Source organism: Dermochelys coriacea, chromosome 16, assembly GCF_009764565.3.
Source record: "Dermochelys coriacea isolate rDerCor1 chromosome 16, rDerCor1.pri.v4, whole genome shotgun sequence".
Classification (NCBI taxonomy): Eukaryota; Metazoa; Chordata; order Testudines; family Dermochelyidae; genus Dermochelys; species Dermochelys coriacea.
In genome coordinates, this window is record NC_050083.1 from 16,407,665 (window position 1) to 16,427,457 (window position 19,793).

Sequence of the window (19,793 nt, forward strand, 5' to 3'; positions counted from 1 at the left end):
GAAAGGTTTTCCTCCTTCCCCCCCCCCCCCCCCCGCTGGTGATGGCTTATCTTAAGTGATCACTCTCCTTACAGTGTGTATGATAAACCCATTGTTTCATGTTCTCTGTGTGTGTGTATATAAATCTCTCCTCTGTTTTTTCCACCAAATGCATCCGATGAAGTGAGCTGTAGCTCACAAAAGCTTATGCTCTAATAAATTTGTTAGTCTCTAAGGTGCCACAAGTACTCCTTTTCTTTTTGCGAATACAGACTAACACGGCTGCTACTCTGAAACCTGTCAAATTATTAAAGTTCACTTTCTCAATAAAAGCCATTTTTACACCAACCTATTCCATCCCAGTCAAAAGCAGACGTTTTGCAGGTAGTCTTAGTAATTTTGATGGACTTTTGCCTCACAAATCTTCAGACCAGGGGTGCTACTAGAGGCATCTCCAAACCTTACTCTTTGATTCAATGTAATAAATATAGGGTTTTATTTTTATTTTTTTGTGGTGGGGAGGGTAAAGAGGGTGCTGACCCTATTTATTCAGGACATCCTTCCCCCATTTCATTACCTTCTATCTTCACTAACTGTCAACTCTGTACAACGGTGGTTCTCAAAGTCGGTCCGCTGCTTGTTCAGGGAAAGCCTGTGGCGGGCCGGACCGGTGTGTTTACCTGCTGCATCCATAGGTTTGGCCGTCGTGGATCCTACTGGCCACTGTTCACCGCTCCAGGCCAATGAGGGCTGCGGGAAGCACCGCGGGCCAAGGGACGTGCTGGCCGCCCTTCCCACAGCTCCCATCGGCCTGGAGTGGCGAACCGCGGCCAGTGGGAGCCGTGATCGGCCGAACCTGCAGACGTGGCAGCTAAACAAACCGGCCTGGCCCGCCACAGGCTTTCCCTGAACAAGCGGCGGACCAGCTTTGAGAACCACTGCTGTACGACTTACTTCACTGACCTACAAGGTAAGTAACTCTCATGTCAATACCATACCTCAAGTCACCTGGCAAAAATGCTCACTGAACAACATATTTCAAAAAATCTTCCGGGATGGGTAAAGAATGGCTCCAGAGTACTGGGCCATAGATGTGGGGTGGAAGGATTAATAAATTCAGAGAGAGTAGTGAAACAAATGCTCTTCTGACAGTTGGTTGGAGCATTTAAATTTGGCCAGCCTAGGAACTGGGTATGTCTACACTGCTATGTAAACCCCAGATTAGTAGAACTTGAGTTAGTTAACCTACCAGATCCTGGGTTTGTTAACCAAGGGCTTCAGCATCTACATTCAACTGTAACCCCAGTTTAGGAACTGTTGAACTCTGGGTCCCAATGTGGGACCCCAGCATCTACACGGCATTATGTGGACCTGAGTCCAACCACCCATACCCCAGACTTCCTAATGCCTTCCCAAAATGTGGCCATTCTAGCCCTTTGTTCAGGTGCAGTGTGGGAAAACTTGACTGTCCACCAAACTTGACTGTACAGAGGACAAAGAAAGTCGGCCCTTGGGATTGTGGAATACATTTGGTGGACTCTGAGAGTGTGAGTCCAGTCTAGCTGCATCTTCACTACAAAGCAATAGGGCTGGAAACCTGGGTCCCATCTCAGAGGTTCCACCCTCATCGAGTCCTGGGACCCTGGGTCTGAGCCCTGGGTTAGCATGATTTGTGTTTAGATGGAAGGGGTGTTAATAGTCTTGAGCCTGAGTTCAAACCCTGGGCTTACACTGCAGTACACACATACTCTAAAAATCCTCCTGACCCTGCTGCTGCCTCCTCAGTCTGAGTGCCTCTTGGGTTTGCACTCACCAAATGACTGGACTGGCACACTACTGTGAATTAGTGCACCAAGTACTTTATTTGTGTCATGCTACAGAAAATTCAACCCTACATAGCTAAGTAGCTCTGTCACATCAAAGAAGTGTTTGGTTTCCATGATCATATCTTCTGGAAGTATTTTGTACTGAAACAGACCCCAGAGAATAGTGCTTACTTAATGGAGATCATCAAACATGCTAAAACAGAATAGGGTCTCTCTTGTGAAACAGTACTGTGCATACCCAGAAAAATGTATTTCTAGTATCTAATAAGAATCTAATGTTAAGGTTTTCAATCATTGCCAATCCCTATCTCTCTCATCCCTGTCTGTGTCATAGCATATTTTTATCTCTCTTCATATTATCATATACAGCAAAAAGGTTATTTTGTCTCTATGGAAACCCCTGCACCTATGAATTTATACACCCATGTTCAAACCACCATTGATGTAAAACTATGTACTTTAATCTGATCAAGTTGTCCACCATTTGAAATCATGGCAGTATCATATAATTAGTCTTCCGTAGCGCACTGAGCTGGTACCGTTACCTCTCCCTACATACCTGTCCTCTCTCTTGAAATGCCGTTACTTCTTTTGTCAGCTCTAATGTTTCTTCCAATAAAGTCTCCTGAGTGATACAAGGGGTATTCAATTGTTTACAAAGCCATGTTGCCTGGGGAAAGAGGGGGGGAGAGATGGGTGCAAAGAAAATAAAATATGTTTTCAGAAGCCCAACAGAAAGCAAAACAAGTCAGTATTTTCCTAGCCTCCAATTTAGACAAATAATCCATAACTCTAAGCTTAATAAGTACTCACATTGCAGAACAGATGCTTTGTTAATATGTAATTAAGGTTGTGAATACTTATCAGTAACTTAAGGGGAAATAAAAGAATGCTGAAGTTTTCAAAACCATATATATTGAACAGCCAGAAAAAACTGAATTTAAGGTAAAACTTAAAAAAGCAGACAAATATGCATATGCATTGTTAAGAAACACAAAAACAACCTTAACTCTGTATCCATGCCCCTAACCCTCCATCCAAATTAATGACACAACCTTATGTCTGCATGACATCTTTCCGGCTTAGAAAGTAATTGAATAGGTTCCTAATACCTTAGATAGACATTGAATAATGAGCCAAATACTCCCATTACACTGTGACCATACTCAGCATAATCTGTGCAATACCCACCCACTCCATGGTCACAGACGGTCCTCCATTCACAACATGGCAACACCAAATACTTACCTTTTACATGTCATAAGCACAAAGGTTCCAATCCAAGGCCCACTGAAATCAAAGAGTATTTCCACTGACTTCAGCACGTTTTGGACTAGGCTTGAATGATTCACTTAACCTCTTCCTCACTTTCCCAATATAGTTTCCTAAATACACTTGCAACTCAGCTATGTAAACCATGGTATATCAGTCCGGGGGGAATTTTTAAAGGTGTCTGGAGTTACAGACTACTTAAACTCTATGGATGAACCACCAAATTATAAGACTGAACGTGAGAAGTACTGAGCATCTCCAACTCCCACTGACTACATAGAATTTAAGATGTCTCCCAGACACCAGAGGTCAGGTGCCAACCACAAAGCTATATATCGGGTTGAATAGGGCAGCTGGCAGTAATATATAACAATACCTGTCGATCAAGTACCTATCTTTCAAATAGGGCGCACTGGATGGTGGGGATATCAGGACAGAATATAGATAATGTATGGTACTTTAATTCTCTAATTACATAGTATTGTTTAAAATTTTTAATTTAACTTAATTTCCTAGCTTTTCAATGTTTTCTTTGAAATTCCACAGTTCTTTTAAAGTTTGTTTCCTCCCCATTTTACATTTTTAATGTGTATTTACAAGTTTAACACCATTTTCACAAAGTTTTTTTGACTGGGAATTTCGTAAAGTCTTATAATCTTGTCAAGGGAAGATACCAATACCCTGCCATATAATGGAAATATATATTTATATTACATGGAAAATAAACACCAGCGCAATTTTATCATTTTCAATGGAGTTGTACCAGCATAAATGAGAGTAGTATTGGCCCTGCTACTGAACCAGTTAACAATTTTCTCAATGATGCACAAACCAGATCAGAATCCAGCTCCCTATCTCACAACCGCACTGTTTCTGCACTGCCAAAAGGAGGAGAAAAAAAAACAAAAAAGGTAGAAACTTATTTTTGTCCCTGAAATTTGCAAATGTGATTTTAAATACACACAGAGAACAGAAGCTGTTGAGAAAGGTGCTAGTTGTACAAAGACCATTTCTTTGACAAGTCTTAACTGCATCTGAAAAAAGTTTCTAAAAAAGAAAAATATAAATGGATATTAATTCCTAAAGGATAAAAAGCCATAATTTTTTTTGGAAAATACACTATTATACTGTAGTCCTATAAACTGTAAAACTTTTAAGTCAAAAGCAGTTGCGACAATTAACACATTTTAAATTCTGTGTGGCTCAACTCCCTTCCTCCCCTGCCACACACACACACACACACACACACACACAGACACGTAACAGTACACTAAGAACCACACTTTCAAAAGTGGCCTCTAAGTTTGAGTGCCCAACTTTAGACACTCAGGGTAGAATTTTCAGAAGTGCCTAGGTGATTAAGAAACACTAACTTTTAATAGTATTTGTGCTCCTAAGTCACACAGGTACTATGAAAATCATACCCCTCAAGCCTGATTTTCAGAAGTGCTGAGCACCCAGAACTCCAACTTAATTGGGAGCTGTGTATGACCAGCACCTCTGAAAATCAAACCCAAAACATCTAAAGTTGTACACCCAAAACTTAGAAAACACTTCCGAAAATTTGAACCTAAATGTCTCAAATCCATAAATGTAACAGGCCTGCTAGGTTGTTTTGTGTAGACACCCCTCATTTCTCACATTTTTTCAGTTCCCCTGTTCTGAAGTGCCAGTGCATCTGTCTAATCTAATCTAGTCAGTCTGTCTATCACTGGTATCTAGGCACAGGCCAAAACTATGGCACACAAAAGCCCACAAAACAGGAATAAAAGTTATTTTTATTCTATTGTCACAAGACTTTTGACTTCTAAATACATAGTTATTCTAGCATAACTGAAGAACAAGTTCTTATTTGCAAATATATGGCAGTGCAGTTTTATAACACTTAAGGTAATATACTTACAATAGTGGTTTTTCCAGAGGCGGGTGGACCAAGTATACAAATTCTTGGAACTATAGAATAAATATACATGAATGTCAAGATACAGAAAGGCAAGGCACCTTTATTGTTTCTCCATATTACACAATATACAACATATGTAATTATATTGTAATACAGTTACTTCACTGGGAGTCCTGCTTGAGTAAGGACTGCAGGATTGGGGGACCAAACTAGTCATGACTATGTCTTAATTTAATTTCCATAATTAACACGTTTAAGACTCTGATTTAGCCAGGCACTTAGCACATATCTAGCTTAAAGCACAGGTAGCTTATTTGTAACTCACATAAACAGGGCATAAATACTGAATACTTATTTTTCTAACTTTGCTTTTTATTCCCAACATAGAATCATAGAATATCAGAGTTGGAAAGGACCTCAGGAGATCATCTAGTCCAACCCCTTGCTCAAAGCAGGACCAATCCCCAATTTTTTTTGCCCCAGATCCCTAAATGGCCCCCTCAAGGATTGAACTCACAACCCTGGGTTTAGCAGGCCAATGGTTAAATGGTTTCGATCTGATGCATCTTACAATAAAGTATTTTAATTTTGTATATGCAGCATGGTGGCAAATTTCAAAGTGTATAGTTTCTTATTTTACTACTTTGTACTAATAATACATTTCCTTTTCATTTTTAGAAAATGAAACACAAGTAATACAATTTCAACTCACACCTTTCTCTAGACAGGTTATGTCATGGATCAGGAAGGTTTATACATTGCAAAACAGCACTTTTCCTTGCTATTGAGGATAGCTACCTCGTGGGAAGAAATAGAAAAAAAATGTATACGGAACATTTCTCAGATTGCCTGTGAGACAGTAAAACTTTTCATAGTCACAGAAGAAAATGGGCTACTCCACATTTCTCCTCTATCCATTTAAATGCCCTCCATTTCTCTAGTCAGCATTAAGTTCCATTTTTTTCTCCCTTTGTGTTTATCTGCTGCATGTCAGTCTCCCTTCCATATGGAGGGGATGCAAGAGGGAAGGAAGAAAAAAGAGTTACTTGCCATGGCAGCAACCTCTTTTCCCTTAGCACACAAATTCCTGTCTCATCTCTTTTAGTATTTATTAGTTCCGGTTTTAATATTCTTATAGTGCCATAGTTGTACAAGGCGACCTAAAGAATAAAAAAACTGAATAAGGTCCCTGTCCCAAGAAATTTACAATCACAACACAATGATTATTCTCATTCTACGGTGATGTAGGGAAGGATCAGCAGTGTGAAAAAACAAGGAGAAAGGGAAATATTGCTTGAGAAAGATTTGAGGCTTTTTTACATGCATGCATTTTGGGCTGTGATCCCTTGAATTGTCATGCTACGTTAACACCTTGGGTTTTTCCTCTCCACTTTCCATTGTGGGGAGAGAAGGAATCAGGCTTGAAAAGAGTGACTGATAGGTATTTATTGGCAGTAGTATGGGTCAAAGAAGATGAATTGGAGTATTTACCCAGCTAAAATCCTCCCCAGGTCATGACAACCAAAAGGAATATATACTCTCTGATCTCGGCAGACAGGAAAGAATGGAAAATGTGTTTTTATGAGGACCTTCCGAACACGTAGGAGCAATTGGGCAGGTGCAATTTTTAAACATTCATAGAACCCAAATTACAGCTTAATCTTTACAAAGTTATTTGACTGGGAAGGTTTAAGGAAAACTCCCCCCGTATTGGTTCTTGCAAGCGCAACAGAACTAGTACACAATGTCGAAAAATACTTTAAAAGGATAAATCAGCTGTTTTTATCACCTAATTTATTTCAAATGTAATGTGATTAAATCCTAGTTTCTTAAAATCTAACACCTTGAAACTCCAGCCCGGTACTGAGGAATTATTTATAAACAGCGTCATAAAAGAGTGCTTGGGTGCCAACACTAATCAACTTCTTCAAACCACTTCAAAGAAAATCAAAAAACCTTTCCATCCACAGATCCTTTTGAGGTTTAACTAGGAGCATGATTTAAAATTCACAAGAAAACCCTTGTGTATTGAAGCTTTAATACACAACTTTCTTGGACAAACGTTTGATGAAAAACGAAACGTACCATTATATACACCATATCATGCTTTAATATTGCCCAGGGCTACTGTAAATGCTCACTTTGTACTAAATCTGGTTTTCTCTCTGCTTAGTGGCTGGCAGCAGATGAGGCAGTGTAATGCACTGATTTACTCATTTGCACACTTGTAAGGATCTTCTAAGACATTTTCCCCTAAACATATGACACAAGGGCACAACCAGAGCATCACTCACTGTCTGTAATGTTTAACCCCTCAGATCAGCACACAGTTAGTATTAAATGCTTGAGGTCTACACAGGCAGCTAAATGAACACCGAGAAATCTGCACAACACCTTTTTCTTTGGTAATAAACCACATCTCAATGTTGAGTCTTGAGATGTTACAGAATTTACTTTTCCAAGCAGTCTTAACATTTAGCATTCAGGTACAGTTTTAGGGGGAACTGAATTATTCCTGGCACAATGCAAAAGGATGGGCTGGACTCAGTAGGGGTCCCTTCAAGTCCAAATAATTCTGTGATTAATATTAATGCAAAAAAATAACTTAACATGTAAGGCAACCCCTCTGTCGAACCGGAGAAGTATAGAGTACAAGACTAACATTTTTCCAGAATTTTGTAACATTTCATCATGGGCATGGTTATATAGGAAGTACTCACCAAAAAAAAACGTTACTTGGATTCTGGAAACCTTTTATTAGCACAAACCCGGATAAAGTGTACAAAACTGACATCTTTGCATTTAAAAAATAGCTTAGTCATCGCATTGTTCTCGCTTTTTAGAACAATCACATGAAAGAACAATAACACATGGCCTTGAGTATGAGAGCCCAGTCACCTAATATTTGACCTAAGAGCTTCATCAGGACTGTTGTAAGTTATAATCATTAGGTTTGGTTGTATTTTTTTAAGAGTGCTTTAGATCCTATCATTAATTAAATAGATTTTCTAACTTCACATCTGGGGTAGCTACAAAACCTTTTTTCCACATCTCTGTTTGAAAATTTCTCTGGGGCTAAAACTATCTAGCAAAGGAAGATCATGAAAATTCATCACTTTACTGATGGCTCTAATAAGGGTTTTTTCTTCTAAAGAGTCAGCACCTTCCGCCATGATCAAAAAGTAAATATCATCTCTACTACAGATTTCTCTTACGTTGTTTTCCATAAAATTTACTTTTAAAACAACATTTAGGCTTTAATTTTAATTGGAGTTCCTTCCACGTCTTAATAGGTTCTTTTAAACCACAAACAGATAGCAGTTTTTCATTTGACAAACAATTGCTGTGGTTCTATCTCTAGTCTCTTGTTTTACTGAAGTCATGAATGGCAACCTGCTTGATTCTGTTCAAATAATACTGTGGGGTTAAAGAACAAGCCTTAGCTCAGTGTGATGGAGATTTATCAGCATTCTATAAAATCCCATGAAACTCCTCAACTGTGTACTTTCAACAGGACTGTAAAACAGATCAGATTTCTCATGCTGCCCACATCAGAACAGGCTGGACACAATTTGCAGGATTTGATTTTTGCTATTTAGCTGTATTTCAATCGACATCCATCTGATCACTAAGGAGAAAGAGCTCTTAGCATCTCTTGTGATAATGATTTCATTGATGCTTCAGCAGAACTTTCATAATGGTTTACTATGGTTTTAAAGAAACATCAAAGCAACATGATACCAGCTATTCCTGACAGCTCATGCAGAACAAAAATTATAGTTCAGTTGTGCATCTCCAAATATAATCTGCCTAAGGGTGAACAGTTTGTAAATCAAATAATTTGATTGAGTGTACATGCTTTTATTGTGCAGAATACATACTTCCTATTCAATTTATCAGGTTTTGTTATACACATGGGTAGGCATGCTTGCTGTTTCTTCATCTGAGATGCCACTGAGCTGTGGAACTCATTAACAGTAGCAAGTAACTAAGTACTCAAAAAAACAGAGAAGCTGCCAGCGCAGGTAGAATGGGAAACCAATTTTACACCTGACAAAAGGGGTAATTAGCAAGTTTAAAGACAACAGAAAATATCAGATGGGGCACAGAAAGCATTAATAATTGATACACTAGAACTCTTTGTTATTCCCTTAGAGGATTTCTTTTTTATAACAGTTAAAGTGCATTTTTATTTGATTATCCACTAGAAAAGAAATTAAAAACATCTTACCAATAACTATTCCAAATTGCTTAAAAAAATTTGAGACACAGGCTGAAAACTTTTATCTACCATTTACCAACTGAAGCAGAGCTTCACAACAATGGTTTATAAATCACGAGTTGAACTACATATGGTCTCTCATTTTCACTTACCATGATCATTGTCTTGCTTTAAGTGGCTTATCATATACTGGATGGGCTCATCAGGTTTATGGATTAACAACCCTTCAAGCATGTTCTGAAAATAAATAGGACAGACTCAGCAGGAAATTTAACACAGCCGTAGTAATAATAATAAATAAATAACAATAATAATGATGATGATGATGACGACATTTGCATTTCTATAGCAATCTTTCATAGGAGGACCTCAGAGACTGATATTCATTCATCTTCATAAGTTCCTGTGAGGTAGGGAAATATGAAGCCCATTTTAGAGAGGGACAGACTAAGTACATAGCGATTCAAAGACGATTTGCGAAGGAAAATAAATGGGTGTGTGGACCTTTTATTATTTATGGTGCAGCAAGAAGGCCTGAAAGATTTGGGGGATGTTATTTATTTTATTTATAAACTCCCACCCCACCCTTACTTGATTTACCTTAAAAGTATCAAGAATTTCACATACTGTCTTCCCTGTTCTTGCTGGAAGACTTCTTAGAGAACATAGAAATGTGGATTGTCAGCTCTCTCAGACCTTCATTGAAAGGGCAGGATATTGAATCTTAAAGACATCCTTTATCCCAAACGTTTCTCAGCCAAATCAAGTCAGTATTAACACAAACAAATTAAAAAATAAGGAATTGTGACTAGTGTAAATAAAAATTACTTTCCCTCTCGATCAGTTTCCACGTCCTCTTTCAGTCATAATCCTATTAGTTCTCTAGTAGCCTATAGGCTTCGAGGGGAGACAAGACCTGAATTACTGTTGTAAAAAACCCTGCCTTAAAAAAATATTGTTTTCAAGTCTTCTTCATACTTCATAAAGAACCAAAAAAAAAAAAAAAGAGCACAAACTTCTTTCCACCATGCCCATGACCTTGCAGGTCACGTTTCCATTTCTCAGGTTCATACAGGATATGATCCAATTCCCATTGAAATCAATGGATATCTTTACACTGACTTCGGAATAAGATCCAGGAATCCTAACTTTCAGACACTCTTACTGTAACTACCCAGCACCATTCCATCAAAGCAGATAAGTCCATAATTGGACCTACACGTGAAAAATGTCTCTAATATTACTCCTTAGTTTTTTCAGTGCTGGAATTTTATCGTAATAGGGTGGTGCATGTTATTTCTGGTAGCAGGCAACAACGCTCTGGAGAAGCGGCAAAGAGTCCTGTGGCACCTTATAGACTAACAGACGTATTGAAGCATAAGCTTTCGTGGGTGAATACCCACTTTGTCGGACGCAAAGCTCTGGAGGTTAGCCTGTAGGAATATAGGAACTAACTCAATAAAACCTCCTTCCATTTTCTGTGATGCCTAAGGACTGGTCTACCCTACAAAGTTAGTTTGACATAAGTTGCCTTGCGTCAACTATTTATTCATGTGTCTACACTCAAATGGGTCTCCCGCTGATGTAAGCGTCTCGCTGACGTAAGCACCCCGTTCTTGAGAAGCAGTAACGCCACCTCCCCAAATGCCATTGATTCATGGTTGATGTACCATGCGCAACACAATGCAAAGTAGACATTGAGTGACATATGTCAACCTTACCACTCCCCCAGCAGCTGTCGCACAGTGCCTGACAGTGATCACTCTGATCACAATTGTGAACTCCACTGCCCAGGTCATGGAGACCAGAAGCCAATCCCTACCCCCTGATCTCTGCGTATTTTTTTAAATGCCATTTCCTGACTGCCCGCTTGGTGAACACACCTAACAGCTCTCCCTTGTTGTGTGCAACTTTCCAACTGACCCTGCTGGCTATACCTTATAGACATGCTCCTTGCCTCCAGTATCCAGGAGGTACTGGATCTCCTGGGACTGTGGAGAGAAGAGGCTATGCAATCACAGCTAGAAACCACTTGTAGAAACATGGACATCTACAGAAAGATTGCACAGGGGACGAAAGCGAAAGGGTATGACAGGGATCAACAGCAGTGAAATGTACAGGTGAAGGAACTGCAGCAGGCATCTCATAAGGCCGGGAAGGCCAACGCTCAATTTGATGCTGAACTTCAGACCTACTGCTATTTTTACATGGAGTTGCATGCCATACCTGGCTGAAACCCCACCAGCACCCTGCAGAGCACCCTGGGTTCCTCAGTGGAGCCTGAGACCAAGGCTGTGAACAAGGGGGGCGGGGGTCCCATGGTGAGGTGAGTCCAGCTATGAGTGAGCCAAGATCCATTCAAGACCCTACCACAGTCTAGCCAATCCTGCCAACCAAGCCCAATCCAGGGGAAGAGACCAGGATAAGCACATGCATGTATTCTCCCATAAAAAGTTTAAATGTGAAAATGGTACCCAGCACGAACCCAAGTTAGCAGGACACAGGCATCTGCTTTTCACTGTTTCACTTGTACGAAAAGACACAGAGGTATAACAAACAAACAGAGGTAGAGTTATCTGCTTTTCATTCCCTTGTATTATTGGGTGGGGTGGGGTGGAATGCTGATTAGTTTATGTATACAGGGATGTCCCTTATACCCTTAAGGAAAAGGAGTACTTGTGGCACCTTAGAGACTAACAAATTTATTAGAGCATAAGCTTTCGTGAGCTACAGCTCACTTCATCGGATGCATTTATTTATACCCTTCTGAGGGATATCAATGAAACTTCTATGGAAGTACTCTGGAATCCTTTCCCAAAGGATATGAGGAAAGGTTGCTGTATTTCTCCCTCCTCAGTAGGACACTTTCCTACGCCACTCTGCAATGACTTCAGCAGGCACCACTGTGGTAAACAAGCTAGCAGGATAAGGGCCTGCAGCTTCAGGACACCAACAGCTGCTGTGCTCTCTGTGCTTTTGTTAGCCTCAGAAGTGAGATAACAGCTAAAATCACGCTGCCTGTGGAAAATAGCACCAGTATGCAATGCCACTGCCCTGTACTCGTACCCATGGAAATAGGGGCCAGATTCTTTTTTTGTTTACTTAAACAGACAACTCACTCTTCACCCTACTCTCTCCTCACCCTCAGCAAGCCAGACTCACTATGGCTGCAGCTAGACAGTGGTGTTGTACAGAGGTGCACCAAAGCTGAGGTGTCTTGATTGAAGCATATCTGATTTAAAACTTTTATGGGAATAGGGGAAAGGAGTTCTGAAACTTATCTTTTGCTTTCCTTTGTGACCGTAAACACGATACATCTGTCTGTTTTATCCATAGCTGCTGCCATTGCAGCCTTGAAGGGTGCCCCATTCACACCCACAGAATACCTGACCCTGAGGAGAAGAAAGAAGCAGACTTGAGAGGACATGTTCAGTGAGATCCTGCAGGCCAGTGCTGTCTTGGACCACAAGCAGAGGGTTTGGTGGGTGAATATATAAGTCAGCCTGGAGAAGGAAAGAGCAGCCAGGAGAAAGGCCTAGGAGTCCCAGCAGGAAAAGGAGAGGGAGATGCCCCAGGATATAAAAAGGCATCTCAGGCAGCAAATGTAAATGCTGCAGACTCCTGTTGTCCGACAGGTCCAACAGTCAAGTGCTCGCCTCCCCCTGCAATCAATGGAGAATTCCATTTCACCAGCTCCCTACGCCCCACATGGCACCATGGGCCATGTCCCTATCATTACCACTCCGTGCTAGGGGGACAATAACGAAAACCACAGCTTCACACATACTGATTTGTGAGAACCACGGATGCTGTATGTTTGGCAGAAATGAACTGAAATTACTAGAAAACATTCATGTCCTAATTTTAAAGCTCTGTTCTGTTTATTTATTTTATAAGTTTGCTTTTTAACTGCACATTACTCTTTGCACTGTTTTTGTTACACAATACATTTTTATTTTTTGGAAATAAATGAATCTTACTTCATAACATATGCAACAGAATACCTAAAGCACACATTAAATTATAGTTGAACAGGATCACAGAATTCATAGGTTCAGTGCAAAACACATTGTAATCATTATAAATGTCCAGTAACCAGTGTGATATTCATAAATGTACTCTACAATTGCGAACACCCCCCAAAATGTCAGGGCCAGACAGAGCACAGTACAGCACAGCATATTAACGTTGCTGACTGTTAAAATGCTCTTTCAAGGCCTCCTTCAGCTGCGTAGCTCCCTATTGAGCTCTTTTATAGGCCTGGTGTCTGGCAGTTCAAAGTCAGCAGACAGATGCTCCACCTCTGCCTTCCCCCTTTGCCTCACAGATATTAAGTAGGACAAACAGGTAGCTATAACATTGGGATATTTTTCTCACTGAGGGCTAATTTAGTGAGTAAACATCACCAGTGTCCCTTCAATCCACCAAAAACACATTCAATTGTCATTCTGCACCTGCTGAGCTGGTAGTTGAATCTTTCCTTGGAAGTGTCAAGCTGGCTAGTGTAAGGCTCCATGAACCAGGTTCCTCAGGATCACTATTGGCATTTCATCACTACAAATGGTAATAATCTGCCAATCAAGAAAGAATGTTCCTGCTTGCAGCTTTCTGAACAGTCCTGAGTTCTTAAAGATACAAGTGTCATGCACCTTCCCTGACCAGCCCATACTGATATCAGAGAAGTGACCCTGGTGACTCACAATGCTTGCATAACCATAGAAAAGTAGCCCTTTTTCTGATGTACTGTGTTGCAACGTGAGATGGGGTCAAAATATGGATGCACAAGCCATCTATCACCTCATTGCAGTTTGGGAATCCCATAGCTGCAAATCCATCCATGATGTTGTGCATATTGCTGAGCATCACAGTCCTGCGTAGTCAATTAACCAACTCAAAAATTATTTCCCACTAAGCAGTAGCAATCCAGTGTTGCAAACATGCACAGTGCAATCACCACTTGCTTCTCAACTATCAGTGCAGATCTCATTCTGGTGTCCAGGCTCTGGAGGGCTGGTGTGAGCTCAGCAGACAGATCCAGGAATGTGGCATTTTGCATCTGAAAGTTCTGCAGCCACTGCTCGTCATCCCCAACCTGCACTGTGATGCAATCCCACCATTCAGTGCTCATTTCTCTGACCCAGAAGCAGTGATCCACCACTTGCAGCTGCTCTGTGAACCATCAACCTTGAATTGGCTTTGCTATGCCCCTCAGCAGTCCCTCCTCAAAGAAATCATCCTGTCCCCCACTGTTGCGGTACTTCGTGCGGCTCCTCAATTACCTGAGGATCGTATGTCCTGTGTTTGCAATGTTCATGACAACAGTACAGTGCAGCGCAGTGCAGGCTCCACGCTTCTGTCAGAGATAGCAGGCAACGACAATTGCCATGCAGGTTTGTGTGATTTTAACAAAAGGTCTGAAAATTATGGCATAGGGATGGTATTATGGGACGGAGAAAGTTGTGTGATGGAAACTTATCATAGAATCATAGGACTGGAAGGGACCTTGAGTGGTCAACTAGTCCAGTGCCCTGCACTCATGGCAGGATTAAATATTATCTAGATCATCCCTGACAGGTGTTTATCTAACCTGCTTTTAAAAATCTCCAATGTTGGAGATTCCACAACCTCCCTAGGCAATTTATTCCAGTGCTTAACCACCCTGAGAATTAGAAGTTTTTCCTAATGTCCAACTTAAACCTCCCTTGAACCAATGGACTAAAACTGCAGCTTGTCCTATCCGTAGAGGTTAAGAAGAACAATTCCTCTCTCTCCTCTTTGTAACAATCTTTTATGTACTTTAAAACTGTTATGTCCCCTCTCAGTCTTCTCTTTTCCAGACTAAACAAACCCATTTTTTTCAATCTTCCCTCATAGGTCATGTTTTCTAGACAGTTAATCATTTTTGTTGCTCTTCTCTGGACTTTCTCCAATTTGTCCACATCTTTCCTAAATGCGGTGCCCAGAATAGACACAATATTCCAGTTGAGGCCTAATTAGCACGGAGTAGAGCAGAAGAATTATTTCTCGTGTCTTGCTTACAACACTCCTGCTAATACATCCTAGAGTTATGTTCACTTTTTTTGCAACAGCATTACACTGTTGACTTATATTTAGCTTGTGGTCCACTATGACCCCCAGATCCCTTTGTGTAGTACTCCTTCCTAGGCAGTCATTTCCCATTTTGTATTTGTGCAACTGATTGTTCCTTCCTAAATGGAGTACTTTGCATTTGTCCTTATTGAATTTCATCCTATTTACTTCAGACCATTTCTCCAGTTTGTCCAGATCATTTTGAATTATAATCCTATTCTCCAAAGCACTTGCAACCCCTCCAAGCTTGGTATCGTCCACCAATTAATCCTTATCTCCCAAAGTTCCGTGTGCAACTCATTTCTACACTAATAAAACCTCACATCCAAAACCTTCCTATCTAAAAGTAGGAAACATAATGAGCCACAGTTACAATAATATCCAAAACCCCATTTATCCAAATAAACTCCTGTTCCATTTCGATAAACTGAGTGTGTGAGGGGAAAGGAATCTACAGCATCTCTGCCTGACTATTTATGCTGTTTACCTTTTGTATTTAATCCAATTTATGTTGTTTACCTTCTGTATTTTATACTGTTTGGACAATGAAAATAAACTAACCAGTTTCACTTGCAAGTTCTCATGCTGCAATGTCTGGGTAACAAACACCACAGGAAAATATTTAAATCTCAGGAAAGAAAATTGTTTTCATTGGTATTACAGTGTAAATACATGAAAAAATATACTATGTTGTTAAAAAATTATTTTAAAAAACCCCAAAAACCAAATTTGGCACCGAAGTTTACCTGACAGTGATTCTTTAAAGATTATAAATAAGAAACCCAGAAAACTTGTGAAGTTATGATGACACATGGTTTTTGAGCTGTTGATGACTGTTACGTCTATGATTCTAAGCTCCGGTGCTCCAATCACTTATGCACAAACTTAATTTTACTCACATGTCTAAGGTTAGGTAAATGCATAAATGTTGAAGAGTTCGGGCCATTATTTACAGGTGTGTTTGTTTGTGCTCTCAGATAGCTAACAAAGCTGTGATCTGAGCAGATCCAGACTCACTCTTAGCAGTCCAAGAAGGATTTTCTGTGATGTGCGGTCATGCTGGTGTTTTTCACCTCTCTTTGACATGCAGAATGAAGTTTTACATTAAAAAACAAATATTATACAGCATTGCTCATATTAAGTGGATCTCAAAATTCTCAAAGAATAACATGATTAAGTTGCAGAGCTAATAATAGTAGAGACAGAGAAAAAAGGCATATGCAAAGGAGAAAAAGTATGTTTTGGGGTAAGATCTGAGAGGAGACCGTCTTCCTAACACACAAAATAAGGATGTGAAAAATGATAAGACTGGTATGTGTTATGGCCACTTTTTATAACAATGTTCATCACAATATTAGAACTCTTATCCCTCAACAAACTTTTCAATGCTCAATATAAGTAAATTAGACCTAAGGAACAGACTGTAGAAACTCACAATCTCCTTTTTGGCTAAGAAGTCAATCTCATTCTTTACTAAAATAACAAGGCTTCTTTGTAACTCTGTTTTTATTGGTTTCATATTAGTTGTACATGTTCATAAAAAGGCACAACAAGAGCATAAACAGCACAAAATAGACAATGCCCCCCAAAAAAAACATATATTAAGATTATGCATTAATTCACTAACCTAGTCTCAAAAAGGGCAGGTACCTTCATATAACAATTTTTAAATACAGTTTTCCCTTCTACTATTCTACCATACTACATTCCATCACAATCCACGAAGTATCATACTTATCAGGCCTGCTTTGCATTTGATCGACTCAACACCTTTCTTCCACAGACAGTCAACATTTTTACAGAATTATAGATTGCAATTAAACCGTGTTGATAGCCAGTGCATTATGTTTTTCTAGCATATAGCTTGTCCAATTTCCTTGAGACAGAGACAGTGTTATCTAAATTTTCCAGAATAGCAAACTACTCAGGATAGTGCTTGAAAAGTAAAGAATCATAGTGCTTAAATAAATAACGATACACCTCGATACATGGGGGATACAAAGAGATTCATATTTTCTTATGATTAATTTGACAACACCCCATGCTGCAGACATAAACAGTGCTCCATCTTGAAAGATAATGAGGAGTCCGGTGATACCTTAAAGACTAACAGATTTATTTGGGCATAAGCTTTTGTGGGTAAAAAAAACCCACTTCTTCAGCTGCATGGAGTGAAAATTAGAGATACAGGCATAAATATATCTTGGAAGATGTGGTCCGATACCTTGTGTTGTAAGTGCTGCCTGCACCAAAAGTGCCCAACTGCGTATCAGAGGTACCCCGATGTACCCTAGGAATCTTTGCTTCTTTTTTTGCCAGGTGCACCCCAGCAAGTGCTAGCATCACTCTTCATGGTTCTGAATCCCTCCACCCCCACAGCTCTCAACTGCCTGCTGGGAATGGTCATTACACTTTCCCCCACCCTCAGCGTACCCCACTATGTGCTGGGAATGGTTTATACACCTCCTCTGAGCACTCTACTACATGCTGGGAACAGTCATTACGCCCCATGTCCTCAAATGTACTGTGGCATGTTGGTACTCAGGAACAGTCTGCACTGGGTAACCCCAGGCCTGGAGCAGGGTTAACCAGTGCGTGCTAGGAATTGTCAATATGTCCAAATATACCAGCATACAGTGGCAGCAACTGCTAAATCCTCACACATGGGGCAGGACCCACTGCAGGCTGGGGGCAGCCCAACCAGTGCTGGGAATTATAAGTACCACCCCACCCCACGTGCGCTTGGGCACCCCAATGCATGCTGGGAGCAGTCCTCCTTATCGGGGGCTCCCCTCCAACCAATGCTGGTGCATGCTGGGAGCTATAGTTGTTACCACCCTCCCTTCACCTCTGGCTTGCCCCCCCCCAGGCACGCTGGGAAGGCTGGTTACTGCGAACCACCACCATACCCACCCCTAAGCCCTGGGGCGCCCCAGTGCATACTGGGAGGTGTCCCCCCTCCGGGGGCGGGGGGAGCACTGTTATTCCATCAGTATCACCTGCGGGCGAAGGCACTTGCGGCCTCCCCGCCCCTGCCCTCACCTGCAGGAGCTGGAAGAGCTCGTGCTTTTCCGCATAAATGCCCATCTCCGGGGGCACACGGAGCGGCCTGGAGGTAGCGTCCATCGCACCCTTAGCAACCGCTCGTCGCTAAGGAGGTTACGTTCTCACCACGCGACGCAGGAGGCCCCGCCCGCCTCTGAATCGGCATCTCACGGACCCGCCCTTCCCCGGGCTCGGAATGGGGCGTGTGACCTCATCAAACAGCGACAGACTCCTTTAAAGGGGCAACCACTGCTCACGGCGGGTCCGTGCCCCGGCGAGTCAATGGCACCCCCCCCTTCTGCCTCTCACCCAAGGGCGTGGGCACGAGCGCGAGCCCTTCGCCGTCTGGACATGGCGGGGGAGAGAAAAGCTGAATCAGATCCTCGCGCCTTCCAATTCCCCACCCCAGGACCCGTCCCCCACAGCCCCCTGCCCTCCCCCACACATCCCCTGCCTCCCCAGCAGTGCCCCTGCCCCCTCCCACACAGCCCCCTGCCAGTGCCCCCGGCCCTCCCCCCACACAGCCCCTACCCCCTCCCACACAGCCCCCTGCCAGTGCCCCCGGCCCTCCCCCACAGCCCCTACCCCCTCCCACACAGCCCCCTGCCATGCCCCCGGCCCTCCCCCACACAGCCCCTACCCCCTCCCACACAGCCCCCTGCCATGCCCCCGGCCCTCCCCCACACAGCCCCCTGCCAGTGCCCCCGGCCCTCCCCCACACAGCCCCTACCCCCTCCCACACAGCCCCCTGCCAGTGCCCCCGGCCCTCCCCCACACAGCCCCTGCCTCCCCTACAACTCCTCAGCAGTGCCCCTGCCCCCTCACATACAGTCTCCTGCCAGTGCCTCCTGGGCCCCCGGCCCCACAGCCCCTACCCCCTCCCACACAGCCCCCTGCCAGTGCCCCCGGCCCTCCCCCACACAGCCCCTACCCCCTCCCACACAGCCCCCTGCCATGACCCCGGCCCTCCCCCACACAGCCCCTACCCCCTCCCACACAGCCCCCTGCCATGCCCCCGGCCCTCCCCCACACAGCCCCCTGCCAGTGCCCCCGGCCCTCCCCCACACAGCCCCTACCCCCTCCCACACAGCCCCCTGCCAGTGCCCCCGGCCCTCCCCCACACAGCCCCTGCCTCCCCTACAACTCCCCAGCAGTGCCCCTGCCCCCTCACATACAGTCTCCTGCCAGTGCCCCTGCCAAAGCTCCCCGCCAGCAATGCCCCTCACAGCCCCCCTGCCCATGCTGCCCAGCTCAATGCCCACTCCCCCTACTCGACCCAAACGGACTCTCCCCCGCCCCCGGGGCTGTGTTGCCCTATGGCAGGGGGAGACGTGGATACCCGACGTCACCGTTACCTTGGGAGACGGTTGTAACAATTGCCCTGCTGGGAGCTCGCGGCTGGGGCTGGCGCCCGCAGGGCTCCGGGAAGCAGGCGGTGTCGGGGGCAGGAGGTCCG

General features: G+C 42.9%; 1 protein-coding gene across 6 annotated transcripts in view; it reads right to left on the reverse strand.

Annotated features, from left to right (window-relative positions):
* The window catches only part of AK8 (adenylate kinase 8), a 115,683-nt gene extending 95,890 nt beyond the window's left edge, over positions 1 to 19,793 (reverse strand). For 2 of the 6 annotated variants that reach the window (XR_005289220.2, XM_043498808.1), the window contains exons 1-4: positions 18,335 to 18,742; positions 9,355 to 9,439; positions 4,981 to 5,030; positions 2,365 to 2,475 (exon numbers count right to left, since the gene is read on the reverse strand). Coding sequence is in view for 5 of the 6 variants with exons in the window: in XM_043498808.1 (XP_043354743.1) it covers positions 2,365 to 2,475; positions 4,981 to 5,030; positions 9,355 to 9,439; positions 18,335 to 18,418 (330 nt within the window). In the remaining variant the exon portion in view is untranslated. Of the gene's footprint in view, positions 1 to 2,364; positions 2,476 to 4,980; positions 5,031 to 9,354; positions 9,440 to 9,802; positions 11,840 to 18,334; positions 18,743 to 19,692 lie in introns of those variants that run through there. The other 4 variants (XM_043498806.1, XM_038374971.2, XM_038374968.2 and 1 more) reach the window with 4 other exon arrangements.